This window comes from Myxocyprinus asiaticus, chromosome 28 (assembly GCF_019703515.2).
Source record: "Myxocyprinus asiaticus isolate MX2 ecotype Aquarium Trade chromosome 28, UBuf_Myxa_2, whole genome shotgun sequence".
In the NCBI taxonomy this organism is placed as follows: domain Eukaryota; kingdom Metazoa; phylum Chordata; class Actinopteri; order Cypriniformes; family Catostomidae; genus Myxocyprinus; species Myxocyprinus asiaticus.
In genome coordinates, this window is record NC_059371.1 from 27,868,296 (window position 1) to 27,893,485 (window position 25,190).

The 25,190-nt window shown below is 37.7% G+C and overlaps 3 protein-coding genes and 1 pseudogene across 4 annotated transcripts in view; 1 reads left to right on the forward strand and 3 right to left on the reverse strand.

Moving 5' to 3' along the window:
- The window catches only part of LOC127419134 (ubiquitin conjugation factor E4 B-like), a 40,244-nt gene extending 34,429 nt beyond the window's left edge, over positions 1 to 5,815 (reverse strand). For both annotated transcript variants that reach the window (XM_051660289.1, XM_051660287.1), the window contains exons 1-2: positions 5,541 to 5,815; positions 3,737 to 3,944 (exon numbers count right to left, since the gene is read on the reverse strand). In XM_051660289.1, coding sequence (XP_051516249.1) covers positions 3,737 to 3,944; positions 5,541 to 5,564 — 232 coding nt within the window. In that variant the 5' untranslated portion in view covers positions 5,565 to 5,815. The remainder of the gene's footprint in view (positions 1 to 3,736; positions 3,945 to 5,540) is intronic.
- A 508-nt stretch (positions 5,816 to 6,323) lies between these two features.
- LOC127419148 (retinoid-binding protein 7-like) lies at positions 6,324 to 8,293 on the reverse strand. The gene is made up of 4 exons (XM_051660310.1): positions 8,138 to 8,293; positions 7,725 to 7,903; positions 6,977 to 7,078; positions 6,324 to 6,864 (listed from the first exon to the last, which is right to left on the reverse strand). Exons 1-4 carry the CDS (start codon positions 8,208 to 8,210, stop codon positions 6,811 to 6,813), a joined length of 408 nt encoding a protein of 135 aa, XP_051516270.1. The 5' UTR covers positions 8,211 to 8,293; the 3' UTR covers positions 6,324 to 6,810.
- A 2,667-nt stretch (positions 8,294 to 10,960) lies between these two features.
- On the reverse strand, positions 10,961 to 14,633 carry LOC127418514 (nicotinamide/nicotinic acid mononucleotide adenylyltransferase 1-like; annotated as a pseudogene).
- A 1,885-nt stretch (positions 14,634 to 16,518) lies between these two features.
- On the forward strand, positions 16,519 to 17,950 carry LOC127419320 (protein LZIC-like). The gene is made up of 6 exons (XM_051660640.1): positions 16,519 to 16,619; positions 16,987 to 17,122; positions 17,241 to 17,339; positions 17,459 to 17,554; positions 17,721 to 17,806; positions 17,893 to 17,950. The coding sequence occupies exons 1-6, from the start codon at positions 16,519 to 16,521 to the stop codon at positions 17,948 to 17,950; spliced, it is 576 nt and encodes a 191-aa protein (XP_051516600.1).
- Positions 17,951 to 25,190: the final 7,240 nt, after the last annotated feature.

Here is a 25,190-nt window from a genome sequence, read left to right on the forward strand (position 1 = left end):
GTTGCTCGATTTCTGTGTACAATTTATCTAAAAAAAAATTGTTTTGTCATGTAAGTAGGCCAATGTAAATTTGATTTGTACAAAATAGCAATAAAGTAATTCAGCTTAACTGTTCTAAATGTATTTTGGAGGTGTAGCCAACATAAAGAATACGGCATTGTAACAGTATACAGACGGGCAAGGAGCAGGCAGGAACCAGCTGAACAGTAAACATAAACTTTAATGATTTAAATGAACTTACAACATAAAACATAAGGACACAGACACACATGCAACGCGGCTGCGTGTGCTCTCTCTCTCTCTCTCGAACCAGCGTCTCCAGCTGCCCCTTATCTGCTCTCCCGCTGATCAGCTGATTCAGCGCCGACCGTGCTCCATCACAGCCCGGCCACGGCTCCTCCTCATCACAAGCATATTTCAGGAATCACCGTCATTGTTATCACGTCTGCTCTAATAAGACCCATTTGCCAAGCAGCTGGTATTAGTAGATTTAAAATTTTCACGAATCGCACAAACTCTGATCGCAAATGACAACCACTGAGGCCAAAAATGATCTTACATGAACAAGATCACAATTGAAGATCTAACAGGACGAATGGTCCCCTGTCTCGCCACCAAAGGGATGACTGAACGCAGTAAATAACTTGGTCAATTTAAATCGGCTGTTAATAAGTTTGAATATATCATTATTTACTGTACGTGGTACAGTAATTTATTCTATACCATAGATATCCATTTAAAATAATTTTTATTTGGCCTAACATTAACAAACATTATTACAATATTTAAAGCTTAAAAGATGCTTAAAAGAAACTGGAGCGCAGCTCATATCCACCATTAAAATCTGCTACTCTGAAGAACCGCACAGTTGCTTGCTTTGTGACGTCACGGTAATTTAATATTTTAATCAACATTAATAATCGCAATTACAATATCAAGGGCAATAATCAACAATTATGATTTGTGCTTTAATCAAGCAGCCCTAGGCTGAAATCATATACAAAACAAAGTTTGAATGGAGTCTGTACAGGATGAATTCATCGCAGAAGTTAAATACTTTTGGGTCAGAATGTTTGAAGAAAGTACTAACATAATAAAGGAACGAATGTAATGGACCTGGTTTCTGTCTGATGATTGGATCAGATCCCAATGCTGCAAGTTCCAGAAAGAAACTACAAAAGAGAGCTTACACTTTTGCTGGAAATGCTCTTTCTTTATGCAACTCTGAATAAGGTGTGGTAAATAGACACAACAAGACACCGTTGTTTCCAATGACAACACAGACAAATTACTCTTTCCGTAATTCTGCTCAGCAAGTCTGTTCCACATTATTTTAAACACGAAAACAGAAATGCTTCATCTGAATACTAGGACAGTGATCAGTACAGAAAACAAGCAATACAGGTTTTGATCAAATAAGCTTTATAGAAGTGGGCGATATGACCAAAATCTTATATCACGATAACGATATATCACGATATAGTTACAATGTGTAATTTTGAGTAATCCAGTCAGTGAATTAAATACTTTATAAATGAAAACTACTTCATCTTATATAATTTTCTCTTTATTTGCAAATTGACAAACATAGTTAAAGTAAAATAAAAATGGCACATTTCAGTCTGTTGATGTGCACTAATCTTCTTTTTATTATTATTGTTATTAACCATCATCATCATTAACTTAACATCTTCTTAAAGCAATACAACAAAGAAAATAACATATAAATAAAACAATTATCCATAAATAAACACTTAATTAGGCTCTTAGTGTTTTTAGTAATCTATATTAAGAAAATATAAAATATCTGAAGGAAAATACGGTATGGGTGGTTTGTTTCCTGATATCAAACATTATTCAAACTGAATTTAGAAAGGGTTTTGATGTGCATTTTAAAAACCCACATGACAGTGAGAGAAACCAGAATGAGTAGTGGGTGTGATCTGAGCTTTTTTTTTGTCACTGGAGCACAAATGAAGGGAATGTGATGCCTCAACACTCGCTCGCGCTTGCGTGTTTCAGATTGTGCATCCGTGCAACACTTGCACAAAACACAGCTGCGCGTGTTTGGATGGAAGGCATGTTTGGAGCGCAGGATGAATCTCATTGAATTTGCTTAGACGGTCGCTCAAGCGAAATTTCGTGCCTCAGAAGCGGATTCAGTGACATTTTCTTGCGTTCTAGACATGCTTTTCATCTAATACAAGTGCAGCTGTCAAATCAAAATCAAATCAATCAAATCAAAATCAAATCTCTCAATGAAAAACCATGTGTTTCATAATTTCTCTCAGTCTCATGAGAAGCCCTGACCACTAATAGACACGCGCACACTGATATTTACATATATCGACATACGCAATGTACAAACCTTGCAAATCCCTGTTTTCTGCTCGGTATCACGTTTTCTAAAGCCAAACCAAGAACCACCGCACTTTTTCCTTCATAATCTCCTCTCATCTTCTCATTCAAATGAATGAGAAATGAGCAGTCGCTCCGCCTTCCTCCATTTATCCGACACAGTGTGTAATGCGTACGTGTTATGTGCAGTACACATTTCTCGTGTGGCAATTTTGCATTACCGCGATGGATACGATAATCCAAAATGTATACCGGTTGGCAAATTTCTACCGGTATATCGCCCACACCTAAACCTTTATAACACAAAAAGTGAATCTAGGGAAAAACAAGAATCAAACTAGCGTCATCCAAACCTGGTAAAACTCAATTTGCACTGAAATTCTATTTCTAGGAGTTCTATAGCCGATTCAGGAAATACTAGGCCAAGAGCGTAGGCCCTCAGACATTAAAAAAAAATACAACTAAGAAGTAACTAAACCATAGCTAACATGGCACACTGACCTAACAAAAGAAAAATCCAACAAAGAAAGAGTGCTATCTATAAAACTCAGGAGATTATAACATGTGGCAAATCTGAGAGACTGAAGTAAAACGATCAGCCTTGTCTGCCTATGTGCCCTGGGTTAAACCCTGGCCAAGGTTGAGCTAGGCTATCTCCAGTGTGACTGTGCACTTTTCTGCACAGCAGGCAGAAACCACTTACCTTGATACAAAAGTAAGGCTTTTGATTAAAACAGCTCAAATCACTAGAATACGAACAGCTAATGCCTTACAGTGAGGTTAGCTTCATTCACACAGGATTAAAGTAACTTAGATCCTTGGTCACACAATTTTACACTGAGAAAGGATTACAGTCTAATTAAATTACAATGAATCTAGAATAGTCTACCAGTACAACTCACATTTGTCAGCTCAGAAGCTTTGTGAATCCATAAATATCTTACATCTATCATCACAAATATTGCAGACTCCAAACATACGTCTAAAATAGGCTCGTAGAGAATAACCCTTTCATGAATATTGTTGAGCTGTAGCTCATAAATATGCATAGCATTACATCTAAATTGATCCTGTCTTTATACAATATAATAATAAGGTTTTATACCATGACAATTTCCCAAAACTGAGAAGGAGTGTGTTAAAGTAAATATTCTGCTTTGTAGCGTTTAAACCGAAAACAAAAAAGACAAAGGAAATCCCCATCTATAACCTGATTTTATCAGCACTTTCAGTTGTAAACAAGTTTCTCTCAATATAAAAAAAAACAGACTTAATCCTCTCAAGCTGATACTTTTGAGTATTAGATGAGTAATGAGTATTAGAAAAGATGGACTTGTATTCATGGCCCTTTCTGTATGACAGATGCAGTAAAACTTACCGGAGGCTCCCATTGGAGAGGTGGCAGGGGTGACATTTTGGGCATTAAGGCCCAGAGTGTGGGATGGAGCTGGTGGGACAGGCTGCGATGAGGCCCCAGAGGGACCTGGCAAAGGTCCTGGTGGGGTCTCTCTCTGTGGGGAGGTCAAAGGGGTGCTGGGCTGGGACGTCTGCCCTCCAGCTAACCGGGCCAGTCGCCTTCTTCGGATCTGAAAAAGACAGATTAATCTAATGATTAATTACAGATCAATACTGAGCAATAGTAAAAACAAGGACATGTCTTAAAAAGCAGCGAGGGAATTCCTGTATGCTACAGTATATCCCATTCTCCAAAACACTTGTAATTTAAATTAGGGAATCAGGATGCATATGATTTCATGCAAACAGTAGAATGCTTTCAAAGTCATAAAGCAGCATTATTATTGTCTGCTGTGATGGAAATTCACTACACAGCCCAGTGAATCATTTTAGCTGAAGCACATTGACAGAGGGCTTCAGTCTCTACGGCAAATACTGGCAGTGAAATGCCATGGACATAAATGCATTTCTGCCTGATTATTAAGCAATCGAGTCTAGTCTGCTATGCTAGTCCCATTGTGTATATAGGCAGCTTTTAGATTTATGTGAGCTGAATGATATGCATATGTACACTGGCCCAAATGCAACTATGATTCCTTAAAATGGACATGATCACAATGGCCACTTATTTTGAAAGTGTATGGCATCCCTGCCAGATCATTTTAGAAGACAAGGTCAAGTGGATTAAATACATTATTTGGCACTCACAATGGTTTTATGATTATTTTTAACACGGACAGAAAGATTATGGGACTGTTATTGTATATTACATAAAAATCAACAATTAAAATCAAACATTTTAATGAATTAGCCTATTTGCTATTATTTTCATGAATTTAGGCCAGAGTTTATTCTTAACCTACAACAGTAAAAACACAAAGCCCTTACTACACACACCAACCAGTGATAACAATAAACACCTATAAGTGTCAAATTAAAAACTGCCTAACACTGAAAACAAACAGAACTAAATAACTGTTAAAAATGATTACTATCTTAAAACAACAGCAAATTACCCAAAAGTTTTTTTTAAGTTAAAACCAAAGATTTTGAGCAAATAACTTGACGCCTGACAAAAGCTTGTTGCGCATGATTTCAGTTTGTAAACCAGAGACAACTCAACAAAACACACAGATTACCATGTTTAATCTCAATAACTGTACATTTTACCAAGAACATACGTTTAATTTATTACATTTCACATCCAAAAACGATTTTAGTTCTTCACACGACAGCCTTTCAGCCATTTTGGATTACCAGTGAAGAAAAGCTTCACAATTTTTTTTATTTATAAACTGTTTACACATTAACCAGCCGTCTGAAAACGATAGATTAAGATTATATTTGAACTTTCAAATTAAACGAGGAAAAAAACAAATGGTCGAGGCTTGTGTCAGATCCATGTTGGTAAATATATCACTTGCTAACGGGCTGACTGGAAATAGCGTCCGTTTTGCCATTAATTTCGCTTCTATATCAACAATAAATAGACTCATTGATGGTCAAAAAAACAATCTTATATTTCTATGTGAAATTAATTTAATCTGAATGTATTGGGCTGTTGTTTAGCCTGTGTCATGTTAGCTTATCCAATCATTACTGCGATTGAAAAAGGTGACAATGACAAGCCATAAAGCTTATCATAAAACGCAGAAACACAACAGTCATACCATTAAATGATCTGTTTCGACTGGTTAACACACAAAACTGTGTGACAATAGTCTTACCTCTTCAGGACTGAGCTGCTCCATCGCTTTTCTTTTAATTTTCAGCTTAATTATATTGCTAGCCAGTCAGCTAGCCACCTTATGAACACCAAAATTGCATAGTCTGAACCATAAAAGAAATATCAACGAGTCGAGATTGTCTAAGTCAAGTCTTTATATTAAAACATCAAACACCCGAAGATGATTTCTGCCGATCGCGACGCGAAATCTTCGATTTCTATGAAGCACAAAAGTATTATTCGTCAAAACGCCGACGCGGCCATTTTGGATCTGGAGTCACGTGACGTGAGCTCGACACATTCCAGGCTGCGGCAGTTCAGGAAACTGATTTCACTGCCAATGCGACCTCGCGAGACTTGTTTACTTCTTGACCAGGTCTATTTAGGCTAAATGAATGGCACACCGTATACGTTATAGAGCTATTATATAGCTTTATGGTCATTAATCATTGTACGATAGCAAAAATGTTTTATTGCACAGTAAAGGACTTTCAAATGATTTAATTGATGACAAAGTTTTTTTTTTATTCTTCAGTAGAGTTCCTTTTTACTTTAATTTGTTGATTGCTTTTGTCAGTCTTTATTGCAGGGAAATGCAATCAATGTACAACATGTTTTTGCTGTATTGCACAATACACTTTTAATTGTTTGAATTGAAGACTACATTAACAAACCAAGTTTAGATGTGACTAAACATGCAGAAATTTATATATATATATATATATATATATATATATATATATATATATATATATATATATATATATATATATAAACACAGCCTTACAAAATAGTCTAAATAAAATTTGTTTGGAATGCGTCATATTCTGGTGAAAAAATAACTGTGGATTTATTTACATCAGAAATAAAGTGTAACAACAGTAGGCCTATGGCTAAGGGCCATTAGGTTATACTTGGCACATTGCTCCATCTTTGTGAATGTGGCTCTTGTCTTGTGATCAGGTAATGGAACACAACTATTGACAAAATGTTTTCCAACGAACTGTTGACCAGTCTGAACAGTGTTTGTTTGTAAATGGTCTTATGTCGCCCTCTAGTGGCACCTTAACTCCTGTCCTAGACTTTCAACAATCCAGGTTCCGTCTGCAAGCATCTGTGCCTCGCTGGTTGTAATTGTTAAATCTGGGTTTTGGGACATAGGCTGGAACACTTGGTCCTTCCTCTCGCCCCATGTTCCTCTGAATTAGAAGTGTAAACTACTTTGTTTACATCAGTGTGTCTTTTCAAGTTGTAAACTCCACCACAGGGCCTCAGACAACCCGTTTGAAAACTTGCTTGCAGACTTGATCTTCACAGTACAACTCCTGTAAAAGGTTGAAAGGTATGATCATTAAGGCGTGATTACTGAAATAAACTCATAAATGTTCCATACAGATGTTTATGCCGTAAAATGCTATAAAAAATGTCCAAACTTACCAAATTAAGTTTATCATCCTCAATCCAGTGCGCCCATCCTCTGTTCTTTTTCTCACCCTTTTGAACGCACACCATCCTGTTCGCCTCCCAATTCACCAGGGACTGTTGACAAATAGAATTCTGTATAATTTTGTCCTACACCATTACAATACAGACTTGATTATTTGTCATAATATGTATTGAATTGAGCAAATATTTGTATTTAAATAGCCTAAATATAATACTGAAGGAAAGCTGCCACTGTCCTGGTGCTGTATAAGAATGTGTAATACGTATAGACAGACTGATAATTGACTTGACCGATATTCACATTTTTCTAATTAAACGGTTATTGGTTCTTTAATATCGGGTATACCATTTATCTTAAAGTGGGTGTTAAAGAACCAATAACCAAACCGATAACCGATAACTGACATGCCCTCGACTGTAATGTAACTTGCTTATCTAATCTATTTTTGCTCAAATTACTTAAACTTTTAATGCAAAACAACTTTGCATAAATAGCAATAATCCTAATGCTTGTTATTGTTGTAATCTAATGATTATTTATATATTTATTATTGTGTTAAAAAAGCAGAATAAAATGATAATTAAAACATCAGCTATGCATATCGGTTATTGGACAATGTGTAAATAAATATAATTTATCTTTAGTCGCCTGATATATTCTATGAAATGTCATGAACCTAAGAAATGTAATGTAATACTACAACGATAATACAATACAATAATGAGTATTTAGTAATACCTTGCAGTGTCTGTCATCCAGTCCCTTGGTGAACTCTTGAAACTCTTCATTCACTCTAAAGGAAAGAGTGTAGTTTCTGACCGTACTGAGTGTCTTGATCACAAAGCGATCTCCCACCTGTTCCATCACTTTACGATGTTTTAACTTCAGGGCGATTTTACGGGTGTACAGGCTGATCCCTAAGAGATAACAGAGTTTAGGACTTCCACTTTAGGGTGCACACTGAAAACAACACAGTAGGACAGCCAGGGACACTTTATGTCCTGTCAAGCTTACAAATAAAATAAAAAAAATACCATAAAAACAATATAGTTTGAGGGAGATGAAAAAGCATGAGTAATAAAACATGCAGTAATACAGAAAATGCATAAGTACACAGAATTATGACCAAAATGTAAAAAATGCAATCTCACCTAAAGCAATCATGTATCCCTCAAAGTTGACATTGCTGACCATATCCCATGTACCACAGAGGCTGACAGGCATTTTATAAACTGTCTGAAAAAATTAAAATTAAAATCCTGTTGTGATGTGAAGAAAGCAAGGTGCAAGGTATGAAAGACAGAAAGTTTCCCAAAGTTTATATGTGTATTGAGTTAAGTGGGTGGAGTTTCATCCTTTACCTTTCAACTGTCAACAGTGCTGCAAAGCGTGGCTCTTTATCTGATGTCTTACGTAAAGTAAAACGTGTCTGGCAGGTATTTGTGTGGAAAGTGTTTGTCAAAACACACCCACGAGCACAACACTACCTTTTAGAGTTAATTATCTTAGCAGATGTTTAAAACGAGTATTGTAAAGATGCATTTCGCATGTTTAACACATGTATAACATATGTATAACATATGTATAACATATGTATAATGAACGATGGTTAAAAAGACGATTGTATAATTTAAATTATTGTTGTGAATGTAAAAATGCTCGAATTTGCCAGTATTGGCCAATTACAATGGAATCAATCATTGAAAATTTTTTAATGTTGAATTTATTATAGACATCCACAGTCGGCTTTGCTAGTTTATTTTCTTTACATAACGTTTTTGTGTCTTCATGCTATCTTGTTTAAAAATGGCATACCAAAAGTAAAAAAAGAAATATTTCCACTGCAGTCAAATGAGTCCGCATCATCACAACATCATCACATGAGCACATGCCTCTTCCAGAGAAGTCAAAACATTAATTACGCAAATCAAATTGCTGTGAATTTCCGTCAAGGAAGATGAGAAATAAAGAGACTGAAAGTAAGTTTCTCAGGCATGCAACGTTGAAAAGGTCAAATTCTTATTGCAGCTATTTTATATTTAAATGATTTTTATTTATTTTATTTTTTTAGCAACATAATATTTATTTATTAGCTAATATTAATTAATATTAATTAATTTTATTTATTGGCTACATAAATGTATTTTATTATAATCCATTGTTTTATTTTTTTATTATTATAATGAAATGAATGCAATATAGTCACTTTAAGATCTCTTTTATAAATCACATGAGCGATGACAAATCTGCTCACACACAAAAAAAACTATATGAAGGTGTCAAAGGTGACTTGGAGATGACTATTACACCTGCTAAGATGGCCTCAGTATATGCAAATGCAATCAGTCAAGGTGACAAACACAAGCATTGAAAGGCATATTCATTATTGTATGAATACATGAATACAAAATTCTTTCCATTTTAATGGGTTTAGTGGGGGGAATTAAAACCTAGGGACGTTAGGGGCTTCTGAGACATTGTTTAATGTTTACATCTTTCAGGTCAAATGAAAAAGAAACGTCCTTCCAGGTCACATGCACAATTCCTCATTTAGCCACAGGCAATGCCTGGAAGAAGATGTAGAGATATGACAGACAGTTTGTCTTAAGTGTGACCTCTGCAGAAAATAAACGACTTCACTATGTGTGGCAGCAATCCAACAGAAAGCAGCACTGGATATTTTTTATTTATTTATTTATTTATTTATTTTAATTAATATTAATCACTGAAGTTCTGGGATTTCCAGAACTCTAAAAACTCAAAGATCAGGCATGAACTTTTATAGCTATGCATGATTGTCATATTTGTAATATTTGTGCTTTGTAAAAGCTTTTAAATACAAAGCCAATCGGTTAAGATGGCTGTTTTGAACACGTTGTACTGAACTCACAGTAAATTATCTGATGCTTCAATGCTCAGAGCAAATGTTCTCATGTCAAACAAATGTCAGTGAACAAATGTGGCATAAACTGAGGTTTGCCCTTAACTCTAATTCACCATAGACTGAATTCTGGAGCAACGTGCTCTGGTCAACCACCATAACTGTTATGCAAGCATTTTTCTAAAATTCTTACACACTATGAACAGGTCTTCCATTTATTAGCACACAAATCGCTAAGCATGTATTGTTTCTAGATACTGAAACAACTTTTTGTATACCCTTGAGGTACACATTAGGTTTAAAATTAAAAAATATTTCAACAAAACCCACACAATTCAACATTTAAGTAAAAATATTCTTTTATCTTAGTACAACAGTAAAACAAATATTTTGTTGTTGAAAATATTTTATTAATCTGTCTTTAAACTTTCAAATCATTAATGATATGGCACAAAATTAATTATACTGTATACTGTATTTATTATACAGCAGCCCCAAAAAAGGATTTGGACACTTAAAATCACACTTAAAAATGTATGGATCTATTTTAATTTGGTAACAAAATATACTACGTAGCATTTATTTCAAAGAAATATAGCAACAAAAAAAGGACACTTTCAAATAATAATAATAAAAAAAATCATTAAAAATAAGTTATATTGTTAAATATTACAAAGTTAATGTGATGAACTACACCTACAGATTCTCTGCTAGGGCACCTATGTGAACTGACATCATACATCCACTACAAATCAACTTGAGAACAGCTGGTTAAAAGTGGGGGGAAAAAAGGCTTAGAAAAGTAAAGTTAATTCTCAGAAAAATCTATTATAATTTTTTTTGCAGATGCTCTTGCTTTGACATTTCGTATCGAACGCAATAAGCATTCAGACATTTTTAACTGTGACTAAGGTGTCCAAAAGTGTCCAAACAGTTTTTGGGATGACTGTTCATTCATTTATGATAAAATGTTAAAAGAAATCACTAGAGGGTGAAGGATGGATTATGAATCAAATGTCAAACACGATTTGTGTGTAACAGGCCAGCACTCCATTAAAAACTCTAAACAGAACTAGATGCTAGTCCAAAAGTATTAGACTATCATCCTAATTAGTTGTAGTGTATCTCTGGAGGGAGCAAGGATGAAACCAGCATTATTCTGCTCACTCTCTGTGCTGTACAGGCTGTGCTCCTGAATATACTGAACCACGGAGTCAGGCAGCAGGTAGCGTACACTCTGTCCTCTGCGTAGGGCCCAGCGCACATGGGTGGCTGAAATCTCATTGGTCACCCATTCTCGAATCACATGGATGTTCTTACGGTGTCTGTACAGCACATCAGACTGGTTGATAAACTTCTCAGTGTGGCTGCCACATCTGGTTATGCACGCCACACCATAGCGCCCCACAATTTCCTCAATTTCTTCTGGTTTCCAAAGTTTGGGGACACCAAAGGACTCCAGTACATCAGCACCACACAGCAGATTCAGATGGGTGGTATCTAAAATATATACATACATATATACATACATACATACACAACGTGCTGCAGTGAAACCAGCTTATCTGAAAAACTGAGCAATTTAAATGTTACACAACGAGAGAGACGCAAGTTGATTGGCTACCTGAATAGTGATGTTGACTGGCTTAACATGTCACGTGTGTGATTAAGCAAACTGGCTAACAGACAACAAGTCAGAGAACCAAAAAGCTTGGGCCACATAGAGTTGCATGACTGAACTTTTATCATTTATGCTTTTGAGAGGCACTTTTATCCCTTTAAGGTGCATTTTTGTCAGCGTGTGTGTTCCCTGGGAATCAAACCCATAACCTTGGCGTTTCTAGAAACATGCCTTACAAGTCAAGCTCAGGAACACATTATAAAGTCCATGATTTATTTGAAGAATGTGCTCCAAAGCCATACTGGCAAGCAGGAATACATTTTAATTAAGGTCTGGTTAGACTGTTCTACTGCAACTAAGACCACATCCACAGTAATACATTTCCGTTAAAAACACATTGATTTAGCTACGTTTATGCCTCTAATCCACACTGGAAAGAAGTTTTTCTCCACCAAATACAGTGTTTTGAAAAGGCTCGAAAATGATACTTGAAAATGATGACTTTAGCAAACTGGAATACAGACATTTTTTATTTGGTTAAACATGTGTATAAACTATACAGAATATAGTGAAAGAATGTCTGTTATGGTGTTTCCCGCAATGCTGCTGAATCTAAAGTTCAACAGCAAAATAAATTATATTTAACAGAGTTGTGAGCTTGCAGTTAGAATTAAATGTTATAAGAGAGAAAGACTTGGCGCTACAAAATAATACAAAGTAAATAATTCAACAACGCACCTTTCTTATGCTTTATCCTTGCTGGTTGCATGCAACAACAAACAGCGTGACCAGTGTAGTTTGATTTGCAAATGAATGACTTGTATGAATGCGTTCTTAATAAAGAATCGGCCGAAGCAGTCTCGGATTCATGAGTGATGACTGAATCGGTTGGGTTGCTGAATTAACATCTGATTCACTAAATGAACTGTAATTCATTACTTTGTCATCTTTAACAATTGTTAAAATTGTTGGACACTCTTGTTGGACACTCTTGTTGGACACTTTTGTTTAGAATATAGTTTGTTATAGATTTAGGGGTTGATGCATTCTGAAAAAAAAAAAAAAAAAAAAACAACTGTGTAGGAAACACATATCTGCTCTCAATAAGCATTTGTTCTGTTTCTTTTCACTGGTTGCCTTAAACTCTCGCTTGAAAACCTTTACATTTGTTCAGAGTTAAACATTTTCCATTTGAGAGGAATGCTGTCAGAGAGTGCTGAGAGATGCAGAATGTGTTGAATAAATTCAGCCCTCGTTAAAATAACCTGCTGTACCCTGATTCCCTCCCACCTACATTTTATTACCTGTCATAAAGTAACAGAGTAAACACACTTAAGCGTCTGTTTGTTCAAAGATGCTGAGCTGTAGGAACATTTATCACAAGAAGGAGTGCAGATGATTATTTGCAATGTCTGCTTTTGTGTTAATACAGCTCTGACATTTGCTTGCACGTTGCTCCTGCTTTCTTCTCTTCCCACACTTCACAGCATCCACATCATCAATGTCATTCGCAGTGGAAAAGAGTTCTATATGATGGTGCCTTTTAAAGATCAGAACTAATGATATGTTGTAGAAATCAAACAAATTAAGTAGAATGTTGCTTAAAACTTTGCAATATATTTGTATAAGCATAAACATGCATAAGTTGTCATGAATTAACAATGAATAATAATTTTTTATAGTATTAATTAATCATAGTAAATGTTAATTTGATACTACTGTTCATTTTTAGTTCTTTATGCATTAAAGGTATTTTTAATACCTTTAAAAAAAAAAAAAAAAAATCCATAACTGTTTACTCACACTCATGTTGTTTCAAGCATGACTTTTTCCGTGGAACGCAAAACAAGTTAGGCAGAATGATAGCCTCAGTCACCTTTCACTTTTATTATATGGAAAAAAAGATGCAGTGAAATTGAATGGTGACTGAGGCTGTCATTCTGCCTAACATCTCTATTTGTGCTCCACAGAAGAAAGTCAGTCAAACAGGTTTGAAAACACATGAGGGTGAGTAAAGGATGACAGAATGTTTGTATTGTTGGGTGAACTATCCTTTTAATTCCAGCTAAATGTCAAGCTGACAGGTGATCTGTTCAATAGAATCAATAAAGCTTGAAGAGCAAAAATGCTGACTAATCTAGACTGACGTCCACCCAAACAATATGACATTTTAGTTTACAACGGAAAATTCGTCATGGATAGCACTAAAATAGCAGCAAAGGGAAAAGGGGTGTGTCAGATATTTATCTTTTACTTCAACCAAAATGAATTCACACCTCTTCTCCACAAGCACATGATCTTAAGATGTTCTCACTGAACTTCTTTGGCTGTCTCCACCCATTCAGGCTGCTGACTCTCCCAGTCATCCACTGTGATTCAACCAGAGTTCTCTGCGGCAAGTCTAGCCATCTTCAACCGATGATAGGCATCAATCAGACCTTTCTTGTTGTAGCTATCGCCAACTGGCGAGATTATGCCTTTCACCACTATGTATCTTCCTGCCATGTGTCAATAAAGAATTACAAAAATATACATTAAAGTATGACATTTAAAATTATTACATTTAAAGGGATAGTTTACCCAAAATGTTGAATTCGTGTTGTTCCAAACTCATATGATTAACTTTCTTCTGTGGAACACAAAGATATTTTCATTAATTGTATGATGTGTTTTGTCAATACAATGTAAGTTAATGGGGTCTAAAACTTTCAAGCTTCAAAAAGGACATAAAGGCAGCATAAAAGTAATCTATATGACTTGAGCGGTTTAATCCATGACTTCTAAAGCGATATGATCACTTTGAGTGAGAAACAGATCAAAATCAAAATCCTTATTCACTATTAATCTTGACATATGACCCAGTTGGAACACAGTGCAGGCAAGACAGTGATGCTTTGAAAAGTTTGCTTTGAAAAGTTTCATTTTTGGGTAAACTGTCCCTTTAATATGTAGACAATAAATCACAAAAATTAAATAACACATTAATAAAGGAGAGATCTTAAAAACGTAATTTTATTTTCATGTATGTACCCGTGTCTTCAAGGTGATCCCGGGCCAGTTCAAACATGCAAAGGTGCATGTTTGTGATGGGGTTGAATGAGCCGCATGCCAGCAGCACCACTTTGATTTTCTCTTGTGATGTCATTGATCAAATAAAAGATGCTGTCTGAGGGAAAAAATAAATCAAGGTAGAAATCTATTATGAAACATTCCAAAATTCTAATAAAAAATAGAACACGGTTTGTCAATGGGTGCAGTTAAAGGGATAGTTCACCCAAAAATGAAAATTCTCTCATTATTTACTCACCTTACATGCCATCCCAGAGGTGTATGACTTTCTTCTGCAGAACACAAACAAAGATTTTTAGAAGAATATTTCAGCTCTGTAGGTCCATTCAATGCAAGTGAATGGGGTCCAGAAGTCTGAAGGTCTAAATATCACATACAGACATCATAAAAGTAATCCATCCGACTCCAGTGGTTTAATCAATGTCTTCTGAAGCAATCCAATTGGTTTTGGGTGAGAATGGATTACTTTTATGATGCCTTTATGTGATATTTGGACCTTCGGAGTACTGGTCACCATTAACTTGCACTGTATGAACCGACAGACCTGAAATGTTATTCTAAAAATCTTAATTTGTGTTCTGCAGAAGAAAGAAAGTCATACACCTGTGATGGTATGAGGGTGAGTAAGTGATAAGAGAATTTAAATTTTTGGGTGAACTATCCAAGATTGCATGACAGAACAACACATTTTTGCTTAAGGGCAAATCACACTGTAAGAATCTGGCCTTTCCCACCTCAAAATGTGTAGGTAGGGAGATGTAGCATTCCTGCACTTTTCCATGACAACATTTGGGCAACAGGGAACAAGGAAACATTAAGAGGGGCTGTCCACAATACTATATATTACACAGTGTGTTTCCCCTGATAAGTACCCAAAGGTACTAATTCAGGTGATAAAGACAGTATAAAGGATTTAGGGATCATATATAATACAATAAAACCCTATGCATAACAGAGGTAATCAAACTAGATGTAATGCACACATACACACATCAATAATTTTAAAACACGTGATTTACAGAAAGACACCTAAGTACACTCGAATCATATACTGTCGTTTCCTTGCAAACAATTTAATATATGTTCGTATATTAGTGTAATTTTAATTTGCCAGATAACTGTTGTAAGACAACAAGACAAGATGTTTGTTTACTCCTTACTAAATCAACACACTTGTCTCGTGCCCCGTTTAGGATAGTTGGTGTGGTTGTGGTTCAGTAAAGCTGCCTCTAATTGGAGCTCACTGACTTAACCAATAGACGCCGTGAAATATGGCTCTGGGATAATACGACATACAATGTACAGTTAATATTTGTATATTGTCCTAGTTATGACAGCTGTAAATGCACTGTGGGAATATATGTTCAGTGGGAGTGGGAGATCTGCGTATTTCTTGCTTTCATGTGAATGGAGTCTTCATGAGCGTTTACTATACACAACATTTACTCAGAAAACATAGGCTATTGAAGACAACTAATGCTAGCAAACCACACCTTAGCAACTGGACATAAACAAACCTATTTTACTTTATTGTTCACAAGAAGAGTTATATTGGATAAACAAGTATGGGTAGGAATTACAACTTTACTACTGTAAAACCATGCATTCTTGCAGACTACGGCGGGCATGTTTATTGTTAGCAGGTTAAGTGCAGCTAAGCTAACTGCGCCGATTGACAAAATGATGCGATATATTTCATTGATGTTATCATATTTCATAGATACATGTTTTAGATGGTAAACCAAGCCTATATAACAATAATTATCTTGATATTGCTAAACACTGTGTACTCATTCTGACCAGAAATAACTTGTCTGACGTCTGAGCAAAGAGGTGTGACATTGACAGCAACATATGTTGGAACAGTAAATGTCATGTTCTGTATGGAGAGGTGGTACTGAAAATGTGATTTCTGCCTTCTCATTGAAATAATATTAAATATTATAATAAAAAAATACAGAATGGCTTCTCGGGGTAAATCAGAAACAAGTAAACTGAGACAAAACATGGAAGAACAGCTGGACCGGTTAATGCAACAGCTTCAGGATTTAGAGGAATGCAGGTAATGACAACCCTAAGAGAATAGTTCATCCAGAAATGAATATTCTGTCATCATTTATCAACTCATGACTTAATTATTTCCGTGCAACACTAAAGGAGAAGTTTAGCAGAGTGTCCAAGCTGCACTTTTCCATACAATGAAAGTGGTGTGGGACCAGGGAATGCCATTGTCACCATTCACTAATATTGTATGAAAAAGAGCAGCTTGGACAGTATGTGAAATGTCCACTTTTGTGTTCCATAGAAAAATAAATGACACAAGGGTAAATAATTACAAAATGTGTATTTTATTATTATTATTATTATTATTATTATTATTGTGAACTATCCCTTTAATTCATAAATTTCAAATTCATTTTCCATTTCAGAGAAGAGCTTGAAGATGAGGAATACGAAGAAACTAAAAAAGAGACTCTAGAACAGTTGAGCGAGTTCAATGAGTCACTGAAGAAGTTAATGTCAGGGAACATGACACTAGTTGATGAACTTGGAGGAATGCAGCTGGTAAGAAATTCGATTTTATTCCATTAAAGTTTTTCTGTAATATTTTTTTTAGTGCTGTAAAGAGCATAACTGCCATATGCTGATCTAATTTACAACTGTGCAAATTTTTCTCCATCAGGCAATACAAGCTGCCATCAGTCAGGCCTTTAAGACACCTGAAGTTATTCGTCTGTTTGCTAAAAAGCAGCCAGGGCAACTGCGGACAAGACTGGCTGAGGTAACTCAATAATTTCCTTTTACATTTTGTCCATCTACATTTATTACACAGGCTACGAACAAAAACATTTGTGTTCATTTTGATTATTCACATCACACTGAATGAATGTGATGCATCAGATGGACCGTGATGTGATAGTTGGAAAGTTGCCTCAAGACTTGTACACTCAGCAGAAAGTGGAGATCCTCACAGCTCTGAGAAAACTTGGCGAGAAGGTGAGAAGGTTATTATTGACTGCAGCCTTTCATTTTGATCTATGTTACAGTGCATCCTTTTGTTTTGTTCTTTAAATATTTCTATTATCACTCAACTGACATATCTATATTGTAGACCCATATGTTAAACCGTTCCTCATATCTACAACTTGCTGTCTATGTGTAGCTTACAACAGAGGATGAAGCGTTTCTTGCTACAAATGCCAGTGCAACTCTGAGCCAGTTTGAGAAGGTGACTGCAAGCCTGGGTAAGCTGAGAATAAATACTACTGCACTACCATTGAATGAACTTGTGCAATTACCTGCTTTGATAATCAAATTCATCTAACCTTTCCAAGATCTGAAGATAAGATAATGGCATTGGCCAGTTCTGGAGTTGAGAATACCCAGACGTAAAGGTTTAATTTGATTGACATTTGTTGTGAGTGTGGCCTAAATGCTGTCTGTGAGTTTTACAGGGTTTTTGTTTTTTTCTGAACACATTGTCAGATGCCATCCATCCATCTGGTCATCAATTTAAAACACACACACACTCATCCCAAAGTGTATACTTTGGGAATAATCATACAGTTATTTGTACTGTACGTATCCAATATGTTTTATGCTTTATTATACATTCTGATTTGGGTACAATGAAAAATGTAATGTTTACAATTTTTGGTGAAATATCTTGAACATTTACACATGAAATATTTTTCAAAATGCTTTAGAATTTTAGTTCTTATTTTGTTTATGTAAAAAAGGATATCTTGCCTTTATTTAAAGTGGTCTCGATTCATTTTTTAACCCTCTGGTTGTAATGTAATTTATTAACCTTATTATCAAATTGTCAGCTGCCAATACCTCTTTTGGTACAAGTATTTGATAGTTTAAACAGGCTGTGATTACTATGCATTTTAATTTTGTTTTCCATTTGTTTTTCTAACCAGTGATGTTTGTAAATATTTTGTATTAGAATATATTTGATGATCCAGATGATTGCATCTGAAAAGTTGTCTGTGTACTCTTATTTTAATGTCTTACACAATGGTATTGATTGTATTTGGTTGGTAAAGCCTCAAAAGCACGGCTCTGAATCTGTGATCAAACTCAATTTAAGATGACTGTGATCTTTGGAAAACAGGAAATATGGAAATAACATTTTAAGAAATACCACAGTGCCAGTTCACTATAACGTAAACAAGTAGGTTGTCGACCTAGTCATTTAACTACAGCTATTAAGCCTCTACACCTGGGGCCCGTTCTTCGTACATGGATTACTCGAGTTATCTGGATTTCACTATTGATGATTTGATGTGATCCAGGATTGTTTGGTCCTTCGAAGCTCATCCTGGAGTTGCTGTCAAAGCAACAGGTCTTTAAGCTCAAACCTGCTAGGGAGAAGGCTTATTTCACATTAACAGGATTAGATTGATGCTTCATAAGATGTGATACTGGAAGTCTGTCCCAGGCACTGCATTATTCTTACTTGGGCACACTTTTGAAGCAGAAGTGACAATTTTTTTTTTATACTTTTAATTTTATGAATAATTTCAAATAAATTCAACAAAAACTATTTTGTAGATAATAGGAAAAGCCCATTTTGCTTATTTAGAGGTACTGCTTTAATCATAAGGGAGTAATTTACTTCATACATTTTTCAAAGTTTTTTTTTTTTCACAAATTTTAATGCATTCATTTTAATGTAATGTGTCTGCATTGACCTTGGTTATTAGCACCCTCTACAGCTCAACAGAAGTTCATGTAGGTAAATACATTGAATTAAAAAGAAAAATGTTGCAAATAAAGTTAGGATATAATGCAATTAAAAATAATTTAACATCTGTGACATTGAAATAATAATTGTAAAAAACTAGCAACTCAAAAGTAAGTGTAACTGGAAAATAATGTTCCCTTACGGCTCAGTACACTTGACATTGCCTTTATTAATGCATATGGGGAGTGCCTTCCACATGACCTAGTTGAAACCTCTCTACAATAACATCAATATTCTAATATTGGCTATAGTGTTTGAGCCCCACCATTTTGGCACGAAGCTGTCTGCTATAAATGCAGGTGCACAAACACCATATCCTCAGAATTGTTTCCTTCAAGACCGTGATCACCCCTTGTCTAGAAGCCCTCTACCTTTGCCGTCGATATACACGAGTCAGCTGGCGGAACCTTTGTGGGAAGACTTTCCGCTCCCCTGCAGTGATCTGGCGAACATCATACCACCTCGCCGCTTGGCGCTTTGCTGGTGAACGGGCCTCAGCATTTTGATTCCCTGCAGCGCTTCATTAGGGTTTGTGTATCCTTACAAAGCAATTGTATGTATATTGTGTGATATAAATATAAATATATATTTATTTATATATTTATATATCTAAAAGAGTCACTTAAGTGTTCGTGACTTTTTTTTTGTTAACTTTTTTTTTTATTCTTTTTTATTCTTTTTTTCTCCCAGTTTGGAATGCCCAATTCCCACTACTTAGTAGGTCCTCGTGGTGGCGCTGTTACTCACCTCAATCCGGGTGGCAGAGAACAAGTCTCAGTTGCTTCCGCTTCTGAGACCGTCAATCTGTGAATGACACCGCAGAGACCCCGTATGTGGAGGCTCATGCTACTCTCCGCAATCCACGCACAACTTACCACGTGCCCCATTCAGAGCAAGAACCACTAATCGCGACCACGAGGAGGTTACCCCATGTGACTCTGCCCTCCCTAGCAACCGGGCCAATTTGGTTGCTTAGGAGACCGAACTCGCGACTCCAGGGGTGGTAGTCAGCGTCAATACAGCGTTCACGTCTTTTTAAAGATGTCATTCCATAAGTGTTCCTTGTGCGAGAGTAACATCCCACCATCAGATCAGCATGAGAGCTGCGTTTACTGTCTGGGCCACGCTCACACAGAGACAGCTCACATGGAGACAGACTGTCAGACTGTCCTCACTGTGAGGGCATGAGTCTCAAGACGCTTCACTCGTGAATCACTCTCGTTCTGAGGGATGATTCAGCCTCACGCGCCCTCCCACCCGCCTCTTCTGTAATACCCGAGGCTTAACACGAGGAGGCACGGCGGGGCCGCGAGTTCGAGTAAGATGACTTTGAGGTGGTCCTCGTGGCGGCACACGGCCCGCGAGCCCCTCAATCTCTAAGAAGCGCATGTTTTCTGATACGCTATGTCCGAGACGAGCATCGGCCTTCTGAAAGAGTGGGCGGCCTCGTCTCGTTCAGCGGTTCTGATGCTGGGGATAATAATAATAAGATGTCATGTCTCTCGCTGCATCAGGCAAGTTGTCAGTGGATGATGCTGCCGCCCCTCCCCCCAGCAAGGGCGAGGAACGTGCATGTGCTACTGACAGGGAGATGCTCTGCATCCTTACAAGGGCAGTCGAAGAGCTTTACCTCGAGTGGTCTCCCCCAGAGGAACCTGAACAGTCTCGCCTCGATGAATAGGCCGTAGAAATCAAGCCCCATACATCCTTACTAACCGTGTCGACAAACGTCCGCACTGGCGGGAAAAGCTTACTCAGCAGCAGGACAAGCTGGATCAGCACTCCACACAATGGCGGTGCTCCATGTATTTCAAGCCAAGCTCCTCAAGCAAATGGACGAGCACGGCTTTGATCCAGAAACATTCAGAGAGCTCCTCACCGCTACAGACTTAGTGCTGCATTCCACGAAAGTCACTGCGCAGGCCATCGGCAACCTGGCAGTTCTGGATTGACATATATGGCTGACCCTCACAGAAATTAGTGATAAGGAAAAAGCCACTCCAGTGTCTCCAGCCGGCCTCTTTGGCTATGTGAATAAGTTTGCTGAGCGTTATGTATACTCAGCAGCATTCAAAGTCTATGAGACACTTTTTGCCCAAACGGAGTACATCATAGCCAGTTCGCCTTCACTCTGTTTCGAGCCAATGCCCAACTAAAAGCCCCATACCTGCTGCCTCACCGGCACCTGCATATCAGCACATGCAGCAAACGCGCTCCTGACGGGCACAACCCTTTAAAGCGAAAGCAGAGCCCACGGTTCCCTCCGGGTCTGCTCCTAAAAAGGCTTGATTGGAGACACAAAACACTGTTTCCCATCTCCCCACTACTGTTTATCGGGAAAGGAATATTGTTGTTCTCAATATTGTTCAAAATGTTGTTTCTGTGTCTTGCACTCAAATAAATGCAACAAAAAACGCAATAAGTGCAAAAATGAATACAGCATTAGTTGCAAATGCACAAGATGCTCACACATTCTTAATAAACAGTCCTTTTCCTCTTCAAAGCACACACATTATGTGCAACCGCTTCCCTATACTGAGTGACACATTATATCATAAGGTAAACAAACCAAATTGCCCTCTGTCCCGTTACATGGACGCGTGGCGAGCCCTATTGGGTATTTCATAATGGGTGCAAAAAACGATCGAACATGGTTATATGATCCAATTTGCATGCCGACCACCCCGTTTCAACGGCCTTCTGTCTTCCACGGTTTCGTCCGAAGATGTGCCAGTGTTACGAGCCGAAATACACAATCTCCTCGTGAAAAGCGCGATAGAGATTTTGCCAAATTGTCAAGCCAAAAAAGGGTTTTACAGCCGTTATTTTGTTGTCCCAAAGAAAGACGGCGGACTTCGGCCGATCCTGGATCTGAGACATTTCAATTGCGCACTCACAAAGCGCCCGTTCAAAATTATTACTCAGAAACGAATCTTATCGCATGTACACCCACAGGATTGATTTGCGTCAATAGATCTGAAGGATGTGTACTTTCATATCCAAATTGTATGAAATCACAGGATGTAATTCAGATTCACGTTCGAGAGAACAGCGGATCAATTCAAAGTCCTGCCCTTCGGAATGTCTCTGGCTCCTCGCACATTCACAGAGTGCACTGATTCGGTTCTCGCCCCTCTGAGACTGAGCGGTGTGCACATCTTGAACTACCTCGACAATTGGCTGTTAATGGTGCAATCAGAGTCTCTGTTATGCTGCTTCAGCATCTAAACAGCTTGGGCCTCAATGTGAACTGGGTGAAGAGCAAATCTCAAATCTCCTTTTTGGGAGTCCACCTCGACTCCATGAGGGGGCACGTGCACCTCACGAGCGAGCACGTTCAGGCCATTCTACAGTGTCTGTCTCAGTTCAAACTGGGGAGAACACTTCCAATGAAGCTGTTTCAAAAAAGCATTGGGATTTATGGCGGCAGCGGCATCCGCCATTCCATTAGGTCTCTTACACATGAGACCTCTTCAGTGCTGGCTGAAGCGCCGTGTGCCACGACATGCTTGTGTAAGGCTGGCACCAGAATGTCTACAACCAAAAGGCGCCATTTCTGGTAAAAGTCAAAGAACTCTGCGAGAATCAACGTCATAGAACTCTCTCACAAAAGCTGAAATCTACACCTGAATATCACCACAGTGTGATAAATTGCAAATCACCTTGCTGCCCCCCCTTCTCTCTCCCTCTTCTCCCCTTCAGCAGCTCTGGACCAACACAAAGACACAAGATTTATATGTAAAAATATAACAAATACCATGAAAACAAAGAATGCAACTGTATGTGTTTGATATCATTTAAGAGGTCTCTGTGCGACTGGTATAGTGGTCTCTTTCCCATGTTGATAAAACTAATGGTAACAAAGTTATAAGGTCTTTGTCAAATACTGCATAATTCTGGAGGTCTATCCCCCTCCTTGACCTACAATTGAAATGATCTCCTATATGTTAACAAGGTTAAACCCCAGGAAGTCAAGAACCCATTCACCCCCAAATTCTCATTGTTCAAAGGATAATACCATTTGGTACACAATGTTTATTCTGTCTAGATATTTAAGGAAAGTTGGCAGGAAGCTCTGGGGATCTGTAAGCAGATCTCCCATGCTGTACTGCTGCATGTAGTTTTGTCAGGTATGTTTCTTTGACTTGTCTTTTATTTTTAGTAATGCTTGTTTATTCTGATCATGTGAAATTGGCTTTGATTTGAATTTCTGCAACAATGTTTTATATCCTACCTGACAAATACATTTTTATTATTTGATTTATTCTGAATTCCTCTGAAATTATTACTGGAGTTTTAATATAGGAGGAAGCCATTTAAAGACTCTCAGTTTGAATTTAAACCACTCAGGACAACCAGGTAGGACAACCACCTAGGACAGTCGGGTAGGATTTGAATTTCATTAGACCACAGTAGACCATACTGGAGCTTTAATATAAGAGAAACCACTCAGGACAACCGGGTAGGAGAAAGCCATTTAAAGACTCTCAGTCACTGCTCACTGCCCGTCTTAGCAAGTTGTATGTACGTGACTAAGCGGCAATATCGTCTGGTTATGAGACAAGCCAAACCAGACGATATTGGAACTGGCTATCCATTTTCGGGAGGTTTACGTAATTTAATAAAGGCCGGCGTAAGTCTCCAAATATCGAAAGGACAATGAATAGAAGAGGATTTAGAGTAATCAATAACCTAAAAATTTTAAATTAAAAGAATGATCAGAAATTAATTAGAGCTTAAATATACATTAGAGGTCAGCTTAAAATTGGAGTCAGATTAATATAAAATTGGAGTCAGATAAAGTGAATAACGGAATCAAATGTGTGAATTAACAATAATTGCTTTACTTCAGCGCTCAGAAAAGACAGAACAACGCAGAGACCTTCAAGGGCAATTTATTGAAGTTCCACTCCGGAACAGATAGAAAATTATCCTCTTTTTACACTTGGCGCCAAGGGCGCATGCACATCACTATATCCCACTGCTGTATAGCTGCTTTAGCACTATGGACAGCTCCTGCGTTTTACCAGCGAGGTGTTGCACTGGGGAAAGTTGTCAGGTGGTAAGTGGTGACTACGGATGCTTCCAACACAGGTTGGGGGGCAGTGTGCGATGAACGCCCGACTTTCGGCACCTGGACGGGGCAAAGAAAGCGTGGCACATCAGCTGCCTAGAGCTATCGGCTGTATTTCTAGCCTTAAAGGCTTTTCAGTCAGAAATAGTGAACTGTCATGTTCTGGTTCGCTCAGACAACATGAGAGTTGTGGCATATATAAACCGCCAAGGCAGAATTAATTCACAGCCACTGTTGAGACTGAAGCGTTGCCTCCTCTTATAGAACGAGCATCATCTCATCTCCCTGAGAGCGACATATGTCCCAGGCCGCCTGAATTACGGTGCGGACCTACTGTCATGCAAAGGGGTGATACTGGGATGGAGACTTCATCCTCAAACTGTACTGAGGATTTGGGAAATATTCGGCACAGCAGAAATCGATCTATTTGCCTCAGTGGGGAATACCCACTGTCTCCTCTGGTACTCGAAGTCACAAGCCCCGCTGGGAGTTGATGCAATGGCACACAAATGGCCGGTGAAAGGCAAATATGCGTTTCCCCTGGTATGCCTGATTCACTCTGTCATATGCAAAGTCTGAGAGGACAAGGAAACGATTCTATTAGTTGGCCTAATGGCCTAACCAGCCACGGTTTCTGTAAATGATAGAGATGCTGTACAGCTCACCATGGGATATACTGCTGAGGAGGGATTTCCTCTCTCAGGCGCAAGGCACAATCTGGCATCCCCAGCCTCAGCTGTGGAACCTGCATGTGTGGCCCCTGAACGGAACGAGCTAAATGTGCCAGAACTGACATGTTCAGTCAT

Excerpts from the sequence above, each read along its gene's own strand:
- LOC127419148 (XM_051660310.1), bottom strand. The coding sequence starts at position 8,210 with ATGCCTGTCAGCCTCTGTGGTACATGGGATATGGTCAGCAATGTCAAC. Across the intron at positions 7,904-8,137 it reads GGGATACATGATTGCTTTAG|GGATCAGCCTGTACACCCGT; the intron begins GTGAGATTGCAT and ends GTTATCTCTTAG. Across the intron at positions 6,865-6,976 it reads AGGATGATAAACTTAATTTG|GAGTTGTACTGTGAAGATCA; the intron begins GTAAGTTTGGAC and ends AACCTTTTACAG.
- LOC127419320 (XM_051660640.1), top strand. The coding sequence starts at position 16,519 with ATGGCTTCTCGGGGTAAATCAGAAACAAGTAAACTGAGACAAAACATG. Across the intron at positions 17,123-17,240 it reads AACTTGGAGGAATGCAGCTG|GCAATACAAGCTGCCATCAG; the intron begins GTAAGAAATTCG and ends TTTCTCCATCAG. Across the intron at positions 17,555-17,720 it reads TGAGAAAACTTGGCGAGAAG|CTTACAACAGAGGATGAAGC; the intron begins GTGAGAAGGTTA and ends GTCTATGTGTAG.